We start from the raw sequence: 24,528 nt of genomic DNA, 5'->3' as shown, positions 1-24,528 counted from the left end.
ATAAATCCCCAGGACTTGATGGTATTCCCTTGGACCTTGAAGGAGACTAGTTTTGAAATTGCAGAGGGCCTGGCAGAAATATTTTAAATGTCGGTATCCACGGGTCAGGTGCTGGAGGATTGGAGGATAGCTCATGTAGTTCCGTTGTTTAAAAAAGGCTCAAAAAGTAAGCCGGGAAATTATAGGCTGGTAAGTTTGACATCGGTGGTAGGTAAATTATTGGAAGGAATAATAAGAGATAGGATCTACAAGTATTTGGATAGACAGGGACTTATTAGAAAAAGTCAGCATGGCTTTGTGCGTAGCAGGTCATGTTTAATCAATCTATTAGAGTTTTTTGAGGAGGTTACCAGGAAAGTGGATGAAGGGAAGGCAGTGGATGTTGTATACATGGACTTCAGTAAGGCCTTTGACAAGGTCCCGCATGGGAGGTTAGTTAGGAATATTCAGTCGCTAGGTATACATGGAGAGGTAGTAAATTGGATTAGACATTGGCTCAATGGAAAAAGCCAGAGAGTGGTAGTGGAGGATTGCTACTCTGAGTGGAGGCCTGTAACTAGTGGTGTGCCACAGGGATCAGTGCTGGGTCCATTGTTATTTGTCATCTATATCAATGAGCTGGATGATAATGTGGCAAATTGGATCAGCAAATTTGCTGATGATACAAAGATTGGAGGGGTAGTGGACAGTGAGGAAGGTTTTCAAAGCTTGCAGAGGGATTTGGACCAGTTGGAGGAATGGGCTGAAAAATGGCAGATGGAGTTTAATGCAGACAAGTGTGAAGTATTGCACTTCGGAAGGTCAAACCAAGGTAGAACATACCAGGTAAATGGTAGGACACTGAGGAGTGCAGTAGAACAGAGGGATCTGGGAATACAGATACATAATTCCTTAAAAGTGGCGTCACAGGTAGATAGGGTCATAAAGCGAGCTTTTGGTACATTGGCCTTTATAAATCAAAGTATTGAGTATAAGAGTTGGAATGTTACGGAGAGGTTGTATAAGACATTGGTGAGGCCGAATTTGGAGTGTTGTGAGCAGGTTTGGTCACCTAATTACAGGAAGGATATTAATAAGGTTGAAAGGGTGCAGAGACGTATGTTGCTGGGACTTGAGAAACTGAGTTACAGAGAAAGGTTGAATAGGTTAGGACCTTATTCCCTGGAGTGTGGGAGAATGAGGGATGATTTGATAGAGGTATATAAAATTATGATGGGTATAGATAGAGTGAATGCAAGCAGGCTTTTTCCACTGAGGCTAGGGGAGGAAAAAAAAGAGGTCATGGGTTAAGGGTGAAGGGGGAAAAGTTTAAAGGGAACATTGGGGGGGGGCTTCTTCATGCAGAGAGTGGTAGGATTGTGGAATGAGCTGCCAGATGAAGTGAATGTGGGCTCACTTTTGACATTTAGTAAAAAATTAAGAAAAAGACAGGTATATGGATGAGAGGGGTTTGGAGGGATATGGCCCAGGTGCAGGTCAGTGGGACTAGACAGGAGAATGGTTTGGCACAGCCAAAAAGGGCCAAAAGGCCTGTTTCTGTGCTGTAATGTTCTATGGTTAACCAGCTCCCAAATTTCTGCCAGTATTGTAACCATGGTATTCATGTGTCTGGTCCAACTGAGCTCCTGATCAGTGTTGATGGTGGGGAACTTGGCACTGGTCACCCGATGAGTGTTCATGGTAGATGGTTCAACTCTCCCCTGGCAAAATTGGTCACTGCCTGGCATTTTTATGCTACAAATGTTATCTGGGTCTTACTACATGTACACGTCTTCCTTCGCTCACCAAGGAGTGGCAAATGGAACAGTGCGATTGTCAGCAAACATCACTGTTGTGTATTTAATATTAAAGTAATAATTGAGCAATCATGTATATGTATTGTTTGATTAAGCATTCTTGTTCATTTAAATAATTTAGTGCGGGTCATGTGTATAAATACGTGAATGGCATACGTCATCACACTACCACGCGATCCACGTGCTCCTCACTTAAAGTAAACCCGAATTTAGACCCACATTTTGGATTCCCATGTATTCTTTTGAATTAGTTTAATGTTTTGAAGTTACAAAACATAACATTGGTGACAAGCTATTTTTAAAATGAACCTGGAGATGGTTACCGACCTGCTGAAGCCCAGCGAGACACTCAAATTAAAAACAAAATGCAGCGAGGAATGGCAAGTAAAGCCCAACACATGCAGATGGTTGAGTTACAAAAAAAAACAGCACAGTACATGTTCTTCAGAAGTGAGACTTGATCGAGTTTAAAAGGAAAAGTCAGAAAATGGAGGAATTCACGGATACATGGAGAATGAGTACTGTGTGATATTAATCATAAAAAAAACAGAAATAGCTGGCTACATTGTGGCAGGGGTTCACATACAGTACAACAAACAAATGCAGGTTTTAAGGTGAAACTTGCAGAAAATGCAACAAAGTAGGATGTATACAAAGAGTATGTCAGACAGACAAATAAATGGGCTGAACAGAAGAGAAAAAGATGAAAAGCCAAGTTGCAGTTTCAAGAAGAGCACTAATCTGAATGCTGTTGATGAAAATTCTGATAATGGTGAGAGTGACACAGTACTGGGTAGCCCTGAGATTCACTATGCGAAAATTAACAATAGACAAGCAATGTGGCTTACACCAGAAGTGAACGGCAAATTAATTAAAATGGAATGTTATTAATTAAATTAAATTGAGGGGGGATCTTATTGAAATGTATAAAATTCTAAAGGGATTGGACAGGCTAGATACAGGAAGATTGTTTCCAACGTTGTGGAAGTCCAGAACCAGGGGTCACAGTTTAAGGATAAAGGGGAAGCCTTTTAGGACCAAGATGAGGAAAAACTTCTTCACACAGAGAGTGGTGAATCTGTGGAATTCTCTGCCACAGGAAACAGTTGAGGCCGGTTCATTGGCTATATTTAAGAGGGAGTTAGATGTGGCCCTTGTGGCTAAAGGGATCAGGGGGTTTGGAGAGAAAGCAGGTACAGGGTATTGAGTTGGTATGATCAGCCATGATCATACTGAATGGTGGTGCAGGCCCAAAGGGCCGAATGGCCTACTCCTGAAAATAGGTTTCTATGAATTAGACACTGGCTTGGCAGTTTCACTCATTGCACAAAATGAGTTTGAATGATATTTTAAAGATACTGAACTAAAGCCCCCAGATATCCAACTGAGAACTTATACTGGAGAAAAGGTAACTCCTGTGGGAATGACATTTATAACAGTGAAATACAACAACCAACAAGCCACACTGTGCTTGTATGCGGTTAAAAAAAAAACAGGAGGACCAGCATTGTTGGGGCATGAGAATGAGGGGAGATTTGATAGAGGTATATAAAATTATGATGGGTATAGATAGAGTGAATGCAAGCAGGTTTTTTCCACTGAAGTTAACGGAGAAAAAGAGGACATGGGTGGAGGGGGAAAAGTTTAAAGGGAATATTGGGGGGGACAACTTCTTCACACAAAGAGTGGTAGGAGTGTGGAATGAGCTGCCGGATGAAGTGGTAAATGTGGCCTCACTTTTAACATTTAAGAAAAACTTGGACAGGTACATGGATGAGAAGGGTATGGAAGGTGCAGGTCAGTGGGACTAGGCAGAAAAATAGTTCGGCACAGCCAAAAGGCTTGTTTCTGTGCTGTAATGTTCTATGTTTCTGAACATTGTGGTCAGTGATACAAGTTTGCACAGGTTTCCTGCATTCACATTTTAGTCTGAAAATACGAAACCTCCATTTGACATGTCATATTATTCATTATATTAAGATGGTTACTGCTTTTGAAAGCCATGTCACATTGGCAACTGCTCTCTGAATAGAAACATTCAGAAGCAGTTAGTACTAGGCTGCCAGTAGAAACAGATACATTCTGTGAGCTCCAAGGTCTATACGTCAACACTCAACAGTACAGCCCAACAGGAACTAAAAAGCACTTGGTAATTGAGGAAATCTGATCATTATGCTTATTTTTGTGATCATTGCAAACTGGATTCTTCATGTATTATTGTATAACCCAATGTGCATAGAGATCAAATATATGAGTGTTTCAAATTCACCCTTATTAGCTGGTGTTCAAGGTACTCTGGTTTTCTCCCACACCCCAAGACTTGCAAGTTGGTTAATTGGACCCTAGTCTGCAAGTGAGCAGTGGAAGAACCCAGTGTCAGAAGCGAACAGAGTTTATTTTAAAGGGGACTGCACAGAGGAGCAAAGCACAGCCATCTCTTTCCATTAATAGCTACCCTTCTAACAAAATGGAGCCAACACAATACTCACACCAGTAAAACGCTTTTAAACCAGGAACTGTATTCAAGGTCTGGAAACTTAGGTGCCCAAGCAGTGTTAGAGAGGGAAGGGAAAACAAGGTAGCTTTTTGTCCTTTTAGGAGGGAAAACAAGAAGCAAAGCTCCAGTTACATCTGTTGGTGCGACCAAAGAGAAGAGATTGGTTCTGTGAGCGTACCCAAGTAAAAGCAAGAGTAGCATCTTGTTCTGTTCCACACTTTCCCTGGGCTTTGGTCCAGAAATGGGCCAAGGAGTCTGGGTTTAATTCCAGAGGGTGATGTGAAAGTGATCTTAATAGCAAGGTAACATTTAACAGGGTGTAGCTTCAGGAGCCATAGTCAAACTAAAATCAATGGGCAATGTCCTTTCTTCCATCATAGGTCCAAAGTGGGAATTGTTATGTTTTGTAACTTCAAAGCATTAAAGTAATTCAAAGGAAAACACAGGAGTCTGAAATACAAGTCTAAATTTGTGTTTACTTTAAGCAAGGAGCACACATATCATATGGTAGCATGTTGACATATTCAATTCACATATTTAAATATATAACTTGTATTAAATTATTTAAATGACCAATAATGCTTAATTAAACAATATGCATACAAGATTACTGAAATATTACTTAAATATTAAACACACAACACTCCTTTTTGCTTAGTTATAAACTCCAACTCAATATAGAATGCATCTCAACTTATATACATGCATGTGTGTATATACCCATCATAATTTTATATACCTCTATCAAATGTCCCCTCATTCTCCTACACACCAGGGAATAAAGTCCTAACCTATTCAACCTTTCTCTGTAACTCAGTTTCTCAAGTCCCGGCAACATACTTCTCTGCACTCTTTCAACCTTATTAATATCCTTCCTGTAATTAGGCAACCAAAACTGCACACAATACTCCAAATTCTTATACATTCTTACACCAATGTCTTATACAACCTCACCATAACATTCCAACTCTTATACTCAATACTTTGATTTATAAAGGCCAATGTACCAAAAGCTCTCTTTATGACCCTATCTACCTGTGACGCCACTTTTAGGGAATTATGTATCTGTATTCCCAGATCCCTCTGTTCTACTGCACTCCTCAGTGCCCTACCATTTACCTTGTATGCTCTACCTTGGTTTTTCCTTCCAAAGTGCAATACCTCACACTTGTCTGTATGAAATTCCATCTGTTATTTTTCAGCCCATTTTTCCAGCTGGTCCAAATCCCTCTGCAAGCTTTGAAAACCTCCTCACTGTCCACTACCCCTCCAATCTTTGTGTCATCAGCAAATTTGCTGATCCAATTTACCACATTATCATCCAGATCATTGATCGAGATGACAAGTAACAATGGACCCAGCACTGATCCCTGTGGCACGCCACTAGTCACAGGCCTCCACTCAGAGAAGCAATCCTCCACTAACACTCTCTGACTTCTCCCATTGAGCCAATGTCGAATCCAATTTACTACCTCTCCATGTATACCTAGCGACTGAATCTTCCTAACTAACCTCCCATGCGTGAGTATATACATGGAAATCCTTACATGACATTAAAGTTATTGTTTTGCAGCAGCCTTACAGTGCAAAGACCATAAAATTAGTATAAATTACAAAATAAATAAATAGTGCAAAAGATAATGAAGTAGAGTTTATGGACCATTCATGGCAGAGGGGAAGAGGTTATTCCTCAATCATTCAGTGTATGATTTCAGGCTCCTGTACCCTCCTCCCTGATAGTAATAATGAGAAGAGGGCACATCCTCGATTGTGAGGGTCTTAATGATGGATGCTGCCTTCTTGAGGGATTGTCACTTGAAGATATCCTTGATAGAAGGGAGAATTGTGCCCGTAATGGAGCTGGCTTAGCCTACAATCCTCTGCAGCCTCCTGTGATCCTGTGCTTTGGTGTCACCATATCAGGTAGTGATGCAACTAGTCAGAATTCTCTCCACCAGATATCTGTAGAAGGTTGCAAAATCTCCTCAAACTCCAAACCAAGTCAGACTGCTGGTGTGCCTTCTTCATGACTGCATGTTAGCTCAGGATAGACTTTTGGAAATGTTAACATCCAGGAACCTGAACCTGCTCACCTTTTCCACCACTAACCCATCTACTTTCTCTTCCTGAAATCCACAATCAGTTCCTTGGTCTTACTGACACCGAGTGCCAGATTGTTGCTGTAACATCACTTAACCAGCAGATGTATCTCACTCTTGTATGCCTTCTTGTCACCATCTGAGATTTTACCAATAATGGTGGAGTCATCCGTGAATTCATAAATAGCATTTGAGCTGTGCTTAACCAACAGTCTTGACTGTAGAGAGGGTAGAACAAATAGGCTAAGTATGCACCTTTGATGTGCACCAGTGTTGATTGTCAGTGAGGAGGAGATGTTATTACCGATCCATACTAAATATGGATTTCTGATGAGGAAATCAAGGATCCAGTTGCAGAAGCTCAGGTTTAGAAGCTTGTTGATTAATACAAAGGGGATAATGGCATTGGATGGTGAGCTGTGATTGATGAACATTACACAGATGTTTGTGCTACTGGGCGATAGTCATTGAGGCAGTTGACCTTGCTCTTGCGCAATGATATGATTGCAGTCAATCATTTTGTATTCTATACTTGTAATTAATTTAGATCACTTTAAAGAGATCTGTTTTCACTTTGACACGAAAGAGTCTTTTTCTGTTGATCAGTGTCAAAAAAGGCAAATTAAATCCACTGTGATTCATTCTTGTAGGACAATAAAACACGAGTCTATGGAAAACGACGTTTCGGGCCCAGACCCTTCACCTGTCCTGGGAAAAAAGACGAGAAGTTAGAGCCAGAAGGTGGGGAGAGGGTAGCAAGAAGTACAAAGTGACAGGTGTAACCAGGCAAGGGGGAGGGGTGAAGTAAAGTTGATTGGTGAGAGAAATAAAGGGCTAGAGAAGAGAGAATCTGATAGGAGAGGACAGAAGACCATGGAGAAAGTGGGAGGAGCACCAGAGGAAGGTGATGGGCAGGTAAGGAGATGAGGTGAGAGAGGGAAATAGGAATGGGAATGGTGAAGGGGGGAGTAATTACCTGAAGTTTGAGAATGTTCATGCCATCAGATTGGAGGCTACCCAGACGGAATATGAGGTGTTGTTCCTTCAACCTGAGTGTGGCCTCAAAGCGGCAGAAGAGGAATAGGAATGAGAAGAAGAATTGAAATGGATGGCCACTAGGAGATCCTGCTTTTTCTGGCGTACGGAACATAGGTGTCCAGTGAAGCGACCTCCCGATCTATGTCAGGTCTCACTGAAATACAGGAGGCCACACCAGGAGCACCAGATACAGTAGATGACCCCAATCGACTCACAGGTGAAGCTTTGCCTCACCAGGAATGACTGTTTGGGGCCCTGTATGGTAGTGAGAGAGGAAGTGTAGCACTCATTCCACTTGCAAGAGTAAGTACCAGGACGGAGATTGGTGGGGAGGGATGAATGGACACAGGAGTCACGTAGGGAGAAACACCTATGGAAAGTGGATAGTTGGGGGAGGGAAAGATAAGAACATAAGAAATAGGAGCAGGAGTAGGCCATCTGTCCCATCCAGTCTGCCCTGCCATTCAATAAGATAATGGCTGATCTGTCCGTAAACTCAGCTCCATCTACCTGCCTTTCCCCCATAACCCTTAATTCCCCTACTATGTAAAAATCTATCTAACTGTATCTTAAATATATTTAGTGAAGAAGCCTCAACTGCTTCCCTGGGCAGAGAATTCCACAGATTCACCACTCTCTGGGAAAAACAGTTTCTCCTCATCTCCATCCTAAATCTCCCCTGAATCTTGAGTCAATATCCCCTAGTCCTAGTCTCACCTACCAATAGCAACAACTTTCCTACTTGTATCTTATCTATCCCTTTCAAAATTTTGTATGTTTCTATAAGATCCCCTCTCATTCTTCTGAATTCCAGAGAGTATAGTCCCAGGCAACTCATACCCCATACACACTACACCGGCCAATTGGCATTTTCAGTTTTAAACATTCTGGAGAGCATTTTAGAAAAGCTCTGTTTATGGGGGGAGGAAAATACTGTTTCAGTGTGGACAGAGGGTCAAAATGAAGAGAAAAAGCTTTGGTTATGGATTTATCCAGTCTAGTGTGGACATAGCCTCAACCTCTCCTCATAGGCTAACCCCTTCATCCCTGGAATCAACCTGGTGACCCTCCTCTGCACTGCCTCCAAAACCAGTATATCCTTCCTCAAGTATGGAGACCAGAACTGCACACAGTACTCCAGGTGTGGCCTCACCAGTTCCCTGTATAGTTGCAGCATGACTTCCCTGCTCTTGAATTCAATCCCTCTAGCAATGAAGGCCAACATTTCACTTGCCTTCTTAATAACCTGTTGTACCTGCAAGCCAATTTTTTGTGATTCATGCACAAGCACTCCCAAGTCCCTCTGCACAGCAGCATGCTGCAATCATTCACAATTGAAATAATAATCTGCTCTGCTATTATTCCTTCCAAAGTGGATGATCTTGCATTTACCAATGTTGTATTCTATCTGCCAGACCTTGGCCCACTCACTTAATCTATCTATATCCCTCCACAGACTCTCCACATCCTCTGTACAATTTGCTTTTCCACTCAGTTTAGTGTCATCAGCAAATTTCACTACGCTACACTCAGTCCCCTCTTCCAAATCATCAATGTAAATGGTAAACAGCTGCGGGCCCAGCACTGACCCTTGCGGCACCCCACTCACCACTGACTGCCAACTGGAGAAACATCCACTTATACCAACTCTCTGCCTTCTATTGATTAACCAATCAACTATCCATGCCAATACATTTCCTCTGACTCCATGCATCTGTATCTTATTTTTAAGTCTCTTGGGCAGCACCTTATCAAACATCTTCTGGAAATCCAAGTATACGATGTCCACCTGTTCCCCTCTATCCACTGCACTCATTATGTCCTCAAAGAACTCAAGTTTGTCAAACAGGACCTGCCCTTTCTGAATCCATGCTGTGTCTGTCTAATGGAACAACTCCTTTCTAAATGCTTCACTATTTCTTCCTTAATGACAGTTTCAAGCATTTTCCCGACTACAGATGTTAAGCTCACTGGCCTATAGTTGCCCATCTTCCACCTACATCCTCTTTTAAAAAGTGGCATGACATTTGTTGCCTTCCAATATGCCAGGATCTGCCCAGAGTCCAGAGAGTTTTGATAAATGATTACCAATGTGTCAATTATAACCTCCGCCAATTTCCTCAGCACCCTGGGTTGCATCCCATCAAGACCAGGGGACTTATTTACCTTCAGGCCCTCTAGTTTGCTCATCACTATCTCTTTACTGACAGTGATTTTATCGAGGTCCTCACCTTCCATTTCATCCATAACATCCTTTTTTGGTATATTAGATGTGTCCTCCACCATGAAGACCGACACAAAAGATGCCCTGCTGAATAGCAATACCTATGTCAGGCTGCTGTTTATTGATTACAGCCTAGGACATGCCCTCTTCTCTTTGCTACCATCATGGAGGAGGTACATGAACCTGAAGCCACACACTCAATGTTTCATTCTTCCCCTCTGCTGTCAGATTACTGAATGGACACTGAACCAACTCATGAACTCTACCTCACTTTTTGCACTAATTATTTCATTTAATTTTTTATATACTTATTGTAACTTATAATTTTCTTATTATTATGTATTGCAATGTACTGCAGCTGCAAAACATCAAATTTCATGACATATGCCGGAATATTAAACCTGTTTCTGAACTGTGTTAGTGCAAATCAAGGAATACCAAGCCAGGCTGCTTTTAAATACTTATACATACAGATCACTCCTGAAGACACCGATATAAAAGCCAAGAAAGCTGTAAAATGTGTTCTGATGTCTGTTTACTAACAGACATTAGATCCTGCCAAGCCTCACTGCCTCACCCTGATTTTTCACACCTCATAACTTGGTGAACTGGGTAGACAATATCATATCATTCAGGCCAATTTAAAAACACAAATATGAAATGAGTCTGCTTTTTGGTCAGGGTTTGGAAAATACAAAGGGAACATTGTAGACCCCTGGAAGTAGACTGCATGTCAATCAAGCAAATTGAATTGCTCTGGATATTCAACTTAAGTGTCTTTGGAACTGCACCCATTCAGAAAAATGGAAACATTCCATACAACCGCTGAATTACTCCTTATAGGCAGTGGAAAGCTTTGGGAATGTCAAGGTATACTGTAAGCCTTTCACTCAGTAAGTTTAGTCTCTAACCTGCTTGTGCAGTCAAAGTCTTTGTCTGGCAGCTCTGGATAATGAAATGGTGAAATTCATTCATCTGGACATTAATAATGATTGCTTTGTTGATGGTGCCCCATAAAGGGACATAAGGTGGTGTTGGACTCTCAATGGAGTTGGGCTTTGCCTGTCACACTTGAGGCATGGAAATAGAAAACCAGATGCTGAAAATTTTAAAATAAAAAAGAACAGAAAATGTTGGAAATATTCAGCAGGTCAGACAGCATCTTTGGAGAGATATACAGAGTTAATGTTAAACAAGAGAACATCTGCAGATGCTGGAAATGCAAACAACACATACAAAATTCTGGAGGAACTCAGCAGGTCAGGCAGCATGTGGAGGACTGATGCGGCCTCCTCTACACTGGTGAAACCCAACGTAAATTGGGGGACCGTTTCATTGAGCACCTCTGCTCCATCTGAACTTCCTGTTCAATTCCCATTCCTGTTCCAATATGTTAGTCCATGGTCTCCTCTTGTGCTAGGATGAAACAACACTTTATATTTCAACTGGGTAGCCTCCAAACTGATGGCATGAATATTGATTTCTCCTTCTGGTAAAAATATTTTCTTCCCCCTCCCCTCTACTTCTATATTGCACTCTGGCCACTTACCTCTTCTCACCTGCCTATCCCCCTTCCCAAGGGTCCCCTCTTTCTTCCCTTTCTGCTATGGTTCCACTCTCCTCTCCTATCAGATTCCTTCTTCTCGAGCCCTTTAACCTTTCCCTTCTCCTATCACCTTCTGGCTTCTCCTCCTTCCTTCCTCCCATCTTTTTATTCTGGCACCTTCCTCCTTCCTTTCCAGTCCTGAAGAAGGATTTCAGCCCAAATCAGCTATGGCTTACTCTTTTCCAATAGATGCTGCCTGATCTGCTGAGTTCCTCCAGCATTTTGTGGGTGTTGCTCTGGATTTCCAGCATCTGCATCTGCACATTTTCTTGTGTTTATGAGGCAGCATCTTTGTGCATTTATTTTAAGTTTCCAGTATCTGCAGTATTTTTTGACTTTCGTATCCCTGTATTCTATTAGCTTTCACTAGTAAACTTAACGCCTCAGATCACTTAAATGTAAAATGGCCACTGAGGATCACCATTATGAGCATCCTGGTGGGCAAAGTACCTTTCAGACCCCATTCCCAATTTCCAAATGAGCACTTCTTACCCAATGTTTAAAAGCATTGTATTTCTTCAGTATTTGAAAATATAAGCAATCAAGTTTCTTTCAATTTGTTTTAAAGAGCTATAATTGAGAAATGGTTTCATCCATTCCACAATTTCCATGCTTTTTAGACGCAAATCAACGGCATTCTCTCCCTGTATTACACCAGAGGTCGAGATTCTCTTGCTCTAACCATGTGGTGGCGCTGTCAGCCAGTGAGCCCTCAAACTTCAGAATTTATTCATTTTGTCAGTCTTTTTAAAATCTACTTTGACTAAGCCTTTGAACACAATAATGTACAGCTGGGCAAAACATTATTGGTCTTTATTTTATAATACTAAATTTGTGAGGCTGATAATATTCCTGTCACAATGTGCAATGGAATTTCTTTGGAGTTACAGGTTCAATCTGTTAAGTAAAAGAGAGTGGGTACTTGATTAGGATTAGTTCAGTTCGGCCAGCCAGAAGGATTGGCAGCAAACTGGTTTTGGGGCACAACAAACACAATACAAAATATTAAAACATTGGTGCTTTAAAGAACAAATACGAGAAAATCTGCAGATGCTGGAAATTCAAACAACACACACAAAATGCTGGTGGAACACAGCAGGCCAAGCAGCATCTATAAAGTGAAGCACTGTCGACGTTTCGGGCCAAAACCCTTCATCAGGACTAACCGAATGAAGCTTCATCCCACCCCCTCCGGTCTTCTCCTATCATTTCGCATTTCCCCCTCCCCCCACTACTTTCAAATCTCTTACTATCTTTCCTTTCAATTAGTCCTGACGAAGGATCTTGGCCCGAAACGTCGACAGTGCTTCTCCCTATAGATGTTGCCTGGCCTGCTGTGTTCCACCAGCATTTTGTGTGTTGGTGCTTTAAAGAAAGTAGGTTGCTTTAGATGTAGCAGCTTTAATAAAATTGCCTTCATATAGTTAGGGAGCATAACCGGGGAAGGCTTCAAACATGGACTGTTAACATAGCTGATGAAGAGGCAAGCATACTTGGGCCCATGCAGGTGCCCATGGTTACCCCTCTCTGCAGGGATGACTCTCTCCCCAATTCCCTTGTCCATTCACCCCACCCACTAAACTCCCTTCAGACACTCAAGAGCTACACCTGCCCATTCACCTCCATTCAGTGCCTCAAACAGTCCTTCCAGGTGAGGCAACGCTTCACCTGCAAATCTGCTGAGGTTGTCTATTGTGTCTGGTGCTCCCAATGCAGCCTCCTCTATGTTGCTGACACCCATTGTAAATTGGGGACCACCTTGTCGAGCACATCTGCATCAAGTGTGACTTCCTGGTTGCCAAGCATTTTAATTCCCATTCCCATTCCGTTATGTCGGTCCATGGCCTCCTCCTGTGCCAAGATGAGGCCATCCTCAGGGTGAAGGAGCAACACCTTATATTCCATCTGGGTAGCCCCAACCTAATAACATGAATATTGCTTTCTCCTTCTGGTGAACACTTTTCCTCCCTTCCCATCTTTCCTCTATTCTCCACTTTGACCTTTCACTTCTTCTCACCTATTACTTCCCTCTGGGTCCTCTCCTCCTCCTCCTCCTTTCTCCTATCCACTCTTCTCTCCTATCAGAATCTTTCATCTCAGGCTCTTGACCTTTCACCTATCACCTTCTAGCTAGCCTCTTCCCTCCCCACCAACTTTTTATTCAGGCATCTTCCCCTTTCCTTCTCAGTCCTGAAGAAGGGTCTCATCTAGAAACATTGACTGGTTACTCTTTTCCATAGATGCTGCCTGACCTGCTGAGTTCCTTCAGCAAATTGTGTGACGGGAGAGAACCTGCCTCATTCAATTAATGTTTTTGAAATGGATCAGGTACAATATTGTCAAAGATTCCCTTCTGATAATTCAACTACCTTCTATCCTGACACATACAAGAGGCCACAGACCTCTTTCCAAACGGTGGTATTTAATGAAAAGATGTGTAGTCCAAATACAGTCTGATGGAATAATCCTACAACTCAACGTACAACATTTCACCCCTCCTACAAGGCTCCAAAAGCTTCCTTCAATAAATATAGAAACTGTAAAGGTGAAACGTTGTGGTAACATACCTGTAAATATTACTTCAAAATTCTGCTGTTCACGCTGCTGACTTACGACTGCTCTGCCAGATCCATCTCAAACCACATCATCAAGCTCACTGATGATTCAACAGTGGTTGTCCTTATCAACAGTGATGAGTTGGCAAACAGAGAGGAGGTGGTGAGGCTTGTCAAATAGTGTGAGACTAAGTGTGGAAGACAAAAGAGATGATTGTGTACTTCAGGAAGGCACAGGTTGACCACTTGCTATTGCGCATCAGTGACTCACACATCAAGGTGAACTAATCTGGGCCCACACCACCACCTCATTAGTCAAGGACACCAACATCTGCACTTTCTGAGGAGATTGAGGTGTGCAAGGCTCCTCGACCCCATTCTAACGACTTTCCTAGGAGCACTATTGAGTGTCCTGTCTGGCTGAATTTTTGTGTGGTATGCAAGCTGCAAGGCATCAGACCACAACTCCCAACTGAGGACAGTTAAAACTGCCAAGAGCATTATCAGAATCTCCCTCCCCACTATTTGTGACATTTACTGGGAGCGTTGCTGATGAAGAGCCCAAAGATAATTGAGGATCCCTACCACCCAGCCCACAATCCCTTTGACCCACTACCGTCATGATAGGAGGATCAGGACCAGGACTGCCAGACAAGGTAACAGCTTCTTCTTCCAGGCTGTCAGACTAACGAATATCCTGCCACCACTGAGGTCTCATCACTAGGACAGTGAGCTGTTTACCTGTGGTTTGTTTACTCCATGCATTTTGTATTATATTTTATTAACTTATTGTACAATATTTTGGTTTATGTGCTGTGTGTGATATATGTTGTGTGGGTACACTGTGGTCCGAAGGAACGTTGCTTCATTTGGTTGTATATATGTACAGTGGGATGACAATAAACTTGAACTTCAATTACTCAAATGTAGTTCTTTCAATACCATGATTGATGGATACATCATGTAAGACCTTGCTTCTGATATTGGAGTAAAGAAGTGGGTATTAGGTAAGATTCCATGAAGATCTTTTCAAAGTAGAAAACTTCTAATAAGGTGTATCAGCAGACAAGGGATCTTCAAATCTTTAAGGAAGGCTAAATAGGAGGCTAATATATATATATTTTTTTTCCATTGTGCGCTTTATATGAAAGTGGCCCTATGATTTAACACTTCTTTAATGGGACAGCAGTCATTTCATATATCTGTATGAATCTCAAAGATAACAGAAATGAATGCTGGGCTGTGGAGTTTCATTTATAAGTGTTATAAAAATAGGTGCAATATTCCCATACAGTAAATTGTACAGATCACAATCTATAAATGAAAAATAAAAACAGAAGCATTCGTTTATTTTTTTTGTTTTGTTTTTGCACTAATTCACAGCCCACATGTACAGACAATATTACTCTGCTCAGCAAGCAATACAGCAAAGAGAAATCTCCATCCAAAATATGGAAAGGGCCGCAGCCCATGACGACCTGGATACAATATCACAACCTTTTGTAATCTTAATCAGTAACTGGAACATAACATGCATTTTATAATATACAGAGAAAAATCCTTTACATCGAAAGAGAGAGGGAGAGAGAATGAGGGTGGTGTGGACAAAGAGGGAGAGACATGAGAGAAAACCTTTCTTTTACACAGCTCCCCAGCTGGTGTCTTGCTGTGTAAAAATGCCTTCTTGGTGCATTATTAGATACAGCAAAAATAAAGGAACCCATGAATCAACACAGGAGTGACACATGGTGCAATATAATTTTCTGCAATTACATTCAAATGGTTAGTATTTTGTTATAACTTTTTCAAGGATGAAAGAAGTACCGACATGCATCCCTGCCGCAGCTGATTCTGCATCTCATTTACTCACAATAATAAAAAATAACATTGCACTCCTCATTGGGAAGGAACATTAGTTTCTGTTATATGTTGTACTGTTTTGAACAAATTACATAAAGATCAGACAGTTCTGAGTCATAAATATGCTGTCTACTGGAGTGTCAATACCATTAAGGTTGATAATTTTAACTGCAAATATACAGAAGGTCATTTAAAGTCAGAATGAAAGCTTAAATGTACATTATGATAAACAATGTTCTGAAAATGCACAGGGCTATTTTCAATATGATATTTCTGGTGAAGGTCTGACAATTGATGTTTATGAACTATATATTGCACCTTGCCCCAATATTTTAATTTCCTCCCTTAACTATATGATACATGTGGGGAAATAAGCCAGTTTAGACACTGGACTTTGGGATCACTAGAGACAGAAGCAACAGATCAGAAAGATATATGTAGATATGTGATCACTAAATTACATTGTCGAATCATGGCACTTTAAATAGTAGATTCCTGAATGTTTTACGCAGCTTTTTGAAGCTACATGTTATATGATTTAACCAGCATCTCCATGGTGATTCACTAACATATTTAAGACAACTTTTGTTGGTTTACACGGCATTGATTTTGCAACCTTCACTTATCCATGCACCAAGGTACTACATGGCCAATAAATATACAGTATGTGTTCTTAATTTTAATTTGGGTATATTTGCATCTTCGAAACTGAGATGATAAAGCATTAATGTCTCATAATTTGCCACATTTAAAGAGAGTGCTTCAAAACATCACGAGAGTAAGATATTCATAATATTATAAGGGCGCTGAGGGTGAGGCTACTGTTTACATCAGAAGCTATCAATAACTTTAATATCAAACATCATAAATTGAAAAGTAAATAATAAAAACACACAGTATTGAATATTTTGCAAATAGGCCAGAGAGTATAATTTTAGTCCTAAAATGTCATGTCAGTTACCTGTTGAGGGGTTATTCCCATGGCTCGGTTGGCAGTGGCACTGCATTGATCACTCTGATAGCAAGTTATGCAATTGGACAATTACATAAACCCAGCCAAAGTGATCTGCACTTCAGGAATCATGCCTACATCTGAACTGTAAGCCAGTTAGAGATATGGGCAACTTGAAACTAGAGCTGCAGTGACAATGAAAGGTTAGCAAGTTGCTGTGATTTAAAACCTGCAGGCTAAAGGAAACCTTCAGCCAACACAACTTAACTCCAATTGATGTTACTGATATTTACTTTTTCATTAGTAAAGGGATGCAAATAGATTTTGAGAACCAGACTGATTTGAATAGACATGCTCAGATATTATTCAGAGAATCATCTAATACGTGACTCTGATTGTGCATTTTGCTTGGATCAGAAAAAGAAAATGCTGTTTATCCACTCTAATAATTCCAGAAATTCTGGTTTTAGATACTAGTTCAACACTTTAGGTGCACAGGTTAGTCAATTAATGTTTTTTTTTCTGTACGTATTTTTATGGAAATTACCCAAAAAATGCATCCATATTCCTAACATGTGCCCCCACCTTCTCCTTACTAGCCCTTGAAAGTCAATTGTTTTTGGCTAAAGTACAATCCAATAGAATTTGCAGGCAGAAAATTAATTTACTCATTCTCAATTTTAGTTGCGCTGTTCTAATTTAGATTTTTATGTAATCAAGTGGTGAAACCATTATACATCACAGGCTCTCTCTCATCAATGTAGTGGTGAGATTCTACAATTGAATTCTGTACTACAAAAATTTTATAAGTACATGAGAAAGAATGGTTTTATATGCTTTTCCAGGTAACATGTACCATCTCTATTTTCACTGTATACATGGTGAAAGTGAGAGTTAAGTTGTGCGCTGTTGGAGTTTCCAAGGAAGTGTGTTTGAAGAATGCTGGATTAGTGCCAAGTGTGGCATTTATTTACAGCAATTCCTTTTGTGCTACAAATTTACTATTATGCTCTTTTTCTCTGTGAAATTAACACCAAGGATCACAACTGTTCATCTCCTAATGAGAACACTAATCACAATTATCTATCCAGTATATAAAGGTTAACAATAAAGTGCACTCATATACAGGAAATATGGATGGCAATCTTTCAGTACAATTTCTTGAAATATGTGGGTGGTGTAATTAAGGAGCTGCACATTATGATTGAATGTTTTTTGCCTATCCTTTTGTACTTTAATACTAAATGACTTCATATATCTTCATATAACTTCATTTATCTGAAGTGCATCTGGGGGACATTTCCAAATATTTATAGAATTAAATGGCAGTGAAGTAGAGATAACTCCAAAAGCAAAAGCAAACTATATTGCAAATAAAATTTAGCAACATGCAAATTTCATACACTTGGAAAATATAACTGAGGATGGAGAAAAAAAGTCATAATAAAGATGGGAATAATTGTTGGTAGCAAATTGAATAAAATGGAACAGGACTTCCAGGTCCTGCTGACTTCCAGGTCAGCAGTGACTTCCAGGTTTGAGCAGGTGGAGGGGAAATGATGCTTGACAGAAGACAAGCATTTCTTATAGGGAATATATGGAGAAGTAAGGAGATCATGCGATGAACTTAATACCAGTTCATTCCATAACAAATATGGTTCAAGTTTTAAATCAGGATGTATATAACTCATTCTCTGTTTACTGTGATGGATTTATATGAAAACAAAAGCAACAGGAATAAAGTTGGGGCAAAATTTAGGAAAGTTAATTCAAACAAATAATGCAGCTTCAAAGTATGTACAATGAGTTTTATATGTCCTTAAATTATCATCTTAAAAAGAGCTAAAGAGCAAACTGGGACTCATTCTGTATACAGTATTCATACTGCCCCAATTCGATAGTGCAGTCGGATTTCTATAAAAGAAAGCTAAGTCTAAAAAGCAAACATAGAGCAGGGAAAAGTTAGACTGCAAGTGGGTAGGGTTTTGGTAAATGCCATTGAATCTGGCTAAGGATTACTGATTACTGCTTAATATATTCAATGGTGCAAAATCATACAATTAGCAAACTGATCAATTCTACCCAAAGGCTTTGTGCACCTTGAGTTATACCTTTTCAGCACCAGCAGAAACTGCTACAATTTTTTTTAAGATCCTAGATTATTGGGAATACCTACTGCCACGAAATATTGAACATTTCTCAAGATTCAGTATAGAATGTGAAGGAAACGTTTTGCAGTTGTCGTTGGAGAGAGAACAAGAGTCCATTCTGGAAGTGTTCCACTGCTGGCAATGTTACAAACTTCAACAAGAATGAGTGCTTAACTTTATAAGTGAGATAGGCTTCACAATGCAAGGAGGTTGAAAAGTTGGCCAGTTAAATACAGAAAGAATCAAAGCAGATGTAGTTGCTTAGGAGTGAGGGCCTATTTCTCTTATCCAGGCAAATAGCCCTGGGAACACCAGAGACATGGCATCTATTCCCTTCTTCTAGGTTCCCATAGTCTTTCTGCCCAATAGAACAGTGAAGGAGCAGGAGAATGTCAGGGAAAGTCAGTTCTACAGTTTGGGAATGTCCCCTATATTCACACCAATCAGCAATTGTTGCACCTGGTTTAAAATAAAGTGTAGAAAATGTTACCCTATACAAGTTGACTTAACTTAAAATATTCTTAAATATTATTAACTACAGGTCTGTAGAGAGCAAAACTTCATACAACATTTACAGTATTAAACAGAATAACCTTGCAGCTAAAACAAACACTTACTGTTTATCTCTGAAGTTAAAATAGTTCTAATCCCATGCTAGTGCAGAGAATTGACTTTGAAATTAAATGCAGATTGGTGCTTGAGGTTTTGGAAACACACAGTCAGTTCTGTGTAATGCACCTATAATGTATAAATCATAGTAAACTGATTACAAGTTGTACAAATCACAGCATTGTTTTTGAAAATAAATGTCATTATCTGCACCTTATTGTAATTTATGTGTCTGACTTCCTTAAAAAGCCTAAATAAAATTGCTCATTGTACAGTTTAACCATACCTATGTAAAGTAAAAAGGTGAACTGACCTGATAATGGATTAGTCTAACATTCATCACTTAAGCATTCATACTTTGATTTTCGTTTCATGTTTCTTTCCCCCAACATTTAAACTTCTGTACAATTGTTAGAAAAGTTAGAAACTACACATACTTTAGTAATGAAATAAAACTAAACACACTACAATTCTTTTCTCTGGCTTATTTCAAATGCAAGTGGAAGCAGCTTCATTGTACAGTGCACTGTGTGGCGACATGTGCAAGAAGTTTAATAGCAGACCTGCTCACAACATGGGATTTAGAATCTAAAGGATTGCCTTTATACATTTGACTCTACGAATGGTCTCTTTGGTTTTAAAGGTGATGTTGGCCCTTGTCGTGAGTCTCTGGAAAGCTGCCGATATATGCTGTCCTGATATGCCTGAGCAACAGGCAGTGTTCTAGCCACCTTTACATCTGGATATGAGGGAGCCTGACTAACCCTCTCCAAGATCTCTGCCTGAGATCCATTGCTCAGCTTCCCATGGGGGATACACATGTCCTCTAGCAGGTGGCCATTCTGAGCATTGTTAGTTTTATTGAAAAAAGCAATATTACTAACTGGGGGTGGACTATAGGAGGCAGATTGAGGGGACATCCCTCCAGAGGAGGTGGGGCTGGTGATGACAGTGTCGACAGAGGACACAGCCCATGTCCGGCTCTGCTGGTGCATGTGGGTATATTGCTGTGTCCGAGCAGTTTTATCTATAATCCCCATGAAAGGTGTGGTCCTTGAACGGCCAGAGTCTCCAGGGTAACCCTGTGTAGGAGAGATGGGAGACTGTTCTTCATTGGATCGGCTTTCATAGGAGGGTTTGAGTGGAATCTCCATCTGCTGGATGGAAGCAGAAGGTCGAAATGAAGACACAACATTAGAGCTAGAAGAAAGGCTATTGTTAGAGGGGGAGAATCGAAGGCCAGTGCTTTGAGAATGAAGCAGTGGTCGAGGAGTGGGTGGATGAGGTTTAATTTCTGGAGGATTCACAGTGAGTGCCCTCCTGATCATGTGAGATACATCTGGAGATGAAATCTGGCTAGATGGAACTGAAGACCTTTCCAATTCGTGCTTGGAATGAGAAACTGGATAATATGATGCAGATTGACTGCGCCCAATCTGAGGGGTCTGGCCATACCTCATTCCTCCTCGAAAGGCTGAAGAAGGCCTTTGGCTATGATCCTCTTTAGTCATTACTGTTCCAGGATGTTGACAGACATTACTTATTGCACCTGCACTCAGACTCGCCTGCACATGCTGGACTGGTCTGCTGTCTGCTACCACTCCACTCATTACAGGCTGATAAACCAAGCGACTTTGAGTAGGAGCCATATCCACTGAAGACTGGTGCTTGGTGCTCATGGAGTGAGGTCCTTGGTTATAGGATCCACCAAGTATAACAGCACTAGAATGTACTGCAGAACTAGGCTGGTTGGTGCGTACAATTTGAGCCTTGGCTGGTTGCAATCTAAGGCCTTGCTGGGGTAGCCCTGATGGAGGTTGAGATAACTGATAGGGTCTTTGGGCCATTTTGGACAAAGGAGACTTTGGCCTACCAGGAAGCTGACCTATGGTGCATTCTTGCTGATACCGAACAGGGGAGCCAGACTGAGACCTATATACACTCATGCTATCTGCAGGAGGACTGGCTCTATACTGTGGGGCCCTACGCAGGGGAGAAGGAGGAGGACTTGACTGGTACTCTTTGCTTGGGCCACTAACAGGGGGTGGGCTAAAGCGGTATGAGGAGCCTTGATGAGCAGGGGAAGTGGGTGGAGGGCTTGGCCGATAATGAGAGTTCTGGTGAGTGGGAGAAATTGACGGTGACGTGGATTGGTATCCCTGCCGAGTTGGGGAGGAGACTGAAGGGTTTGGTCTGTAGTCAAAAACTTGGTGGGAGTTGAGAGGTGAGCTAGATCTGTAGGTGGGCTCACGGTGGGCAGGGGAAGGTGGTGGACTCTGGATAACAGGCATCCCTTGGCTAGATCTTGTTTCTGCCTGTAAGCCAACAGATACATTGTCCAACTCCTGCTCCAAATATTCCTCATCATATAATTCATGCATTGAGTCTATGTCTTCCTGCTGAGTCTGTTGCTGCTGTTGTGGTTGCTGCTGCTGTTGCTGTTGTTGGCCATATTGCAATGGCTGGCCATATTGCAACTGCCTGAATTCCTCTTCTACCCGTATCAGCAAGCGTTGTATCTCACGGTTATTCGGGCAAAGCTTCACAGCCTCATGCAAATCTTCCAGGGCAGCTGGAAACTGCCTGTATGGAAGAAAATCATGTAATAATAAGTATGGTCTTACTCAAGAAATATTATCCAACACTTGCAAATTACCTTCAACCATTGTTCAGAGATGGTCTACAATGAAAAATGGACTAATATCCCTGACTTCCCAAGTTATTTATTTATCCACACTCTAGAGAAGATCCTATTAACGTAGGTTTAAAAGCTTTCCCTTAACCCCATGTAGATGAGTCTATTCTCAATCTTTTCATACCTACATTAATAAATGTTTCACAGTAGTGAGATAAATCTCAATGAGCAGGTTGAATGATCAGCTGAACTAAGAGACTGTGTTCTTTCTCCAAACTGGACTAGTTTAGTGGCTCACTTAAATGTGCCCCCCCCCCCATTAATGCAACCAGTCAAGATCAAGTGTGCAAGTATTTGAGAAGACATTTGAACTCTGATCCTGAGAGAAGGGAGCACCAACTAATCTATGGTAGGAATGAATATAATTCACTATTGCACACATGCACTAAGTTTGTGCAATGCATTAAGTCGGAATAGTTCAAAGTATTGTCATTAATGACATTAACAAATTGGTACTCTTTCCTGCAATAATGTTCCCCCTTTCAAGATGTAAACATACTAATTTCAAATCAAAGCATGGAAAGGATAATAAAATATAATACCAAATCAACATTTTTTCACAATAACTCTGGACTGGCCACATCTGGAGCATTGCATACAGTTCTGGTCACCCTACAATAGGAAGGATGTTGAGGCTTTGGAGAGGGTGCAAAAAAGGTTTACCAGGATGCTGCCTGGTTTAGAGGACGTGTGCTATCATGAGACGCTGGATAAACTAGGGTTGTTTTATCTAGAGCGGCAGAGGCTGCGGGATAATCTGATGGAGATTTACAAGGTTATGAGAAGCATAAATAGAGTGAACAGAGAGTATCTGTTTCGCAGGGTTGAAATGTCTAATATCAGAGGTCATGGATTGAGGGTGGGAGGGGGTAGGTTCAAAGGGGATATGAGGGGTAAGTTTATTTTTTTACTCAGAGAGTCGTGAATGTTTGGAATCTGCTGCCTGGTATGGTGGTAGAGGTAAACACATTAGAGGCTTTTAGAAGACATATGGATAAGCGCATGGATGCAAGGAAGATGGAGGGATATGGATATTGTTTAGGTAGGAAGGATTAGTGTTTGGCTGTTTTTGATTTGCTTTTTAGCTGGTTTGGCACAACATTGTGGGCCAAATGGCCTCTTCCTGTGTTATTCTGTTCTATATTCTATCTATGTTCGATGTTAACATTCAGTGAGGATAGAAAGTATCTGGCTTCCTATCAGTGGTGTCCTTCCCATAGGACACGAACTCCATAGGTGTGGTTGTAGTTGAGATTAAAGGCAGTGAAATATATAAAAGGGAAACAAATTTCAACGCTTTGAACATGACAAGTTAGATACCCAGCTTTTGACCATTCACAGTATTTACAGAATGTGGCAGGTTTAGTTAAATTTATGTTTAATAGTGACCCTCACGGTGGTAAACATGTAGTTGGAATAATGTTGAACGTCTCTATTGCTGATGTTAGACTGAGACTTCTGTAGTATAAGTGTTTCTTGCCAGCTATCAGCCTATACTTGAATCTTGCTCGGATTCCACTGCATTCTAATTCTTAACATCCATGAAAGAAAGGTCACTCATGAGGCAAGACAATTGGACCTCCTGCAGCAATGTTCTGGATGAGCAGTGATTGAACATCAACAATCATAACCATCTCCTTTCTCACAAACTACAGATTTATCAGGGCTTTTTCTACCACACATCAGTAAAATTCCACCTCTTATAAACATTAAGGGCAGTTATCTCTGTTTCTGGAATTCATTTGTCTAATTTTGGAGCAACGCTTTAAGGAGATCTAGAAATGAGTAGCAATAAAGAAGCCCAGATTGCATATTAGTAAATTAACTATTGGAGCAAATTAAAATAACTTTCTTTATTTTCTTTCTTAATTATACAAAGGCTCACTTGGAAGGTACTTGCAGCAATCTCTTGCTCATACTGAGCTAATGATTTGTTTACTGTTAGCAACCATGGATGATGTCATGGTCAGGTCCAGGACCTTTGTTGGAATTCTTTATCCTATTCATCTCAAAAATCTTTTAACAGCATAGAACATTGTTTCAAAGTGGCATTACCTGCACCTTGTCTACTAAATCAAAATTTGATGAGAAGCTGATAGTTAATTTTAAAATACTTCTACCTTTACTATGATTCATTATTTTGAAATATACTTTATCTCAATCTGAAGCTTTGGATTGAATTTTAGCATCGAATATCCTCTATAACTGTAAACCAGATGGGATGCATCTTGCTGGAAAGTAATGGTGAGTTGACATTGCACATCTGGAATCTGGAGGGACTCAACAGGTCAAGCAGCAGCTGTGGAGGGGAATGGACAGTTGACATTCTGGGGCATTTCCTTCATCTGGACTGAAAGGGGAAAGACATCTAGTATAAAGAAGTATGAGGGAGGGATGATGCAAGAGCCTGCAAGTGATAGGCGGGTCTGGTTAAGGAGGGGTGATAG

The 24,528-nt window shown here is 40.8% G+C and overlaps 1 protein-coding gene across 3 annotated transcripts in view; it reads right to left on the bottom strand.

The window, feature by feature from the left end:
- Positions 1-15,136: 15,136 nt before the first annotated feature.
- LOC132384559 (protein TANC2-like) overlaps positions 15,137-24,528 on the bottom strand; it is a 764,460-nt gene continuing 755,068 nt past the window's right edge. For all 3 annotated transcript variants that reach the window (XM_059955744.1, XM_059955745.1, XM_059955743.1), the window contains one exon: positions 15,137-21,969. In XM_059955744.1, coding sequence (XP_059811727.1) covers positions 19,989-21,969 — 1,981 coding nt within the window. In that variant the 3' untranslated portion in view covers positions 15,137-19,988. The remainder of the gene's footprint in view (positions 21,970-24,528) is intronic.

The sequence above is a fragment of the Hypanus sabinus genome, chromosome X1, assembly GCF_030144855.1.
Source record: "Hypanus sabinus isolate sHypSab1 chromosome X1, sHypSab1.hap1, whole genome shotgun sequence".
Taxonomy (NCBI): Eukaryota; Metazoa; Chordata; class Chondrichthyes; order Myliobatiformes; family Dasyatidae; genus Hypanus; species Hypanus sabinus.
The sequence above is the reverse complement of the archived record's forward strand: the minus strand, read 5'-3'. Positions and strand labels throughout refer to the sequence as shown.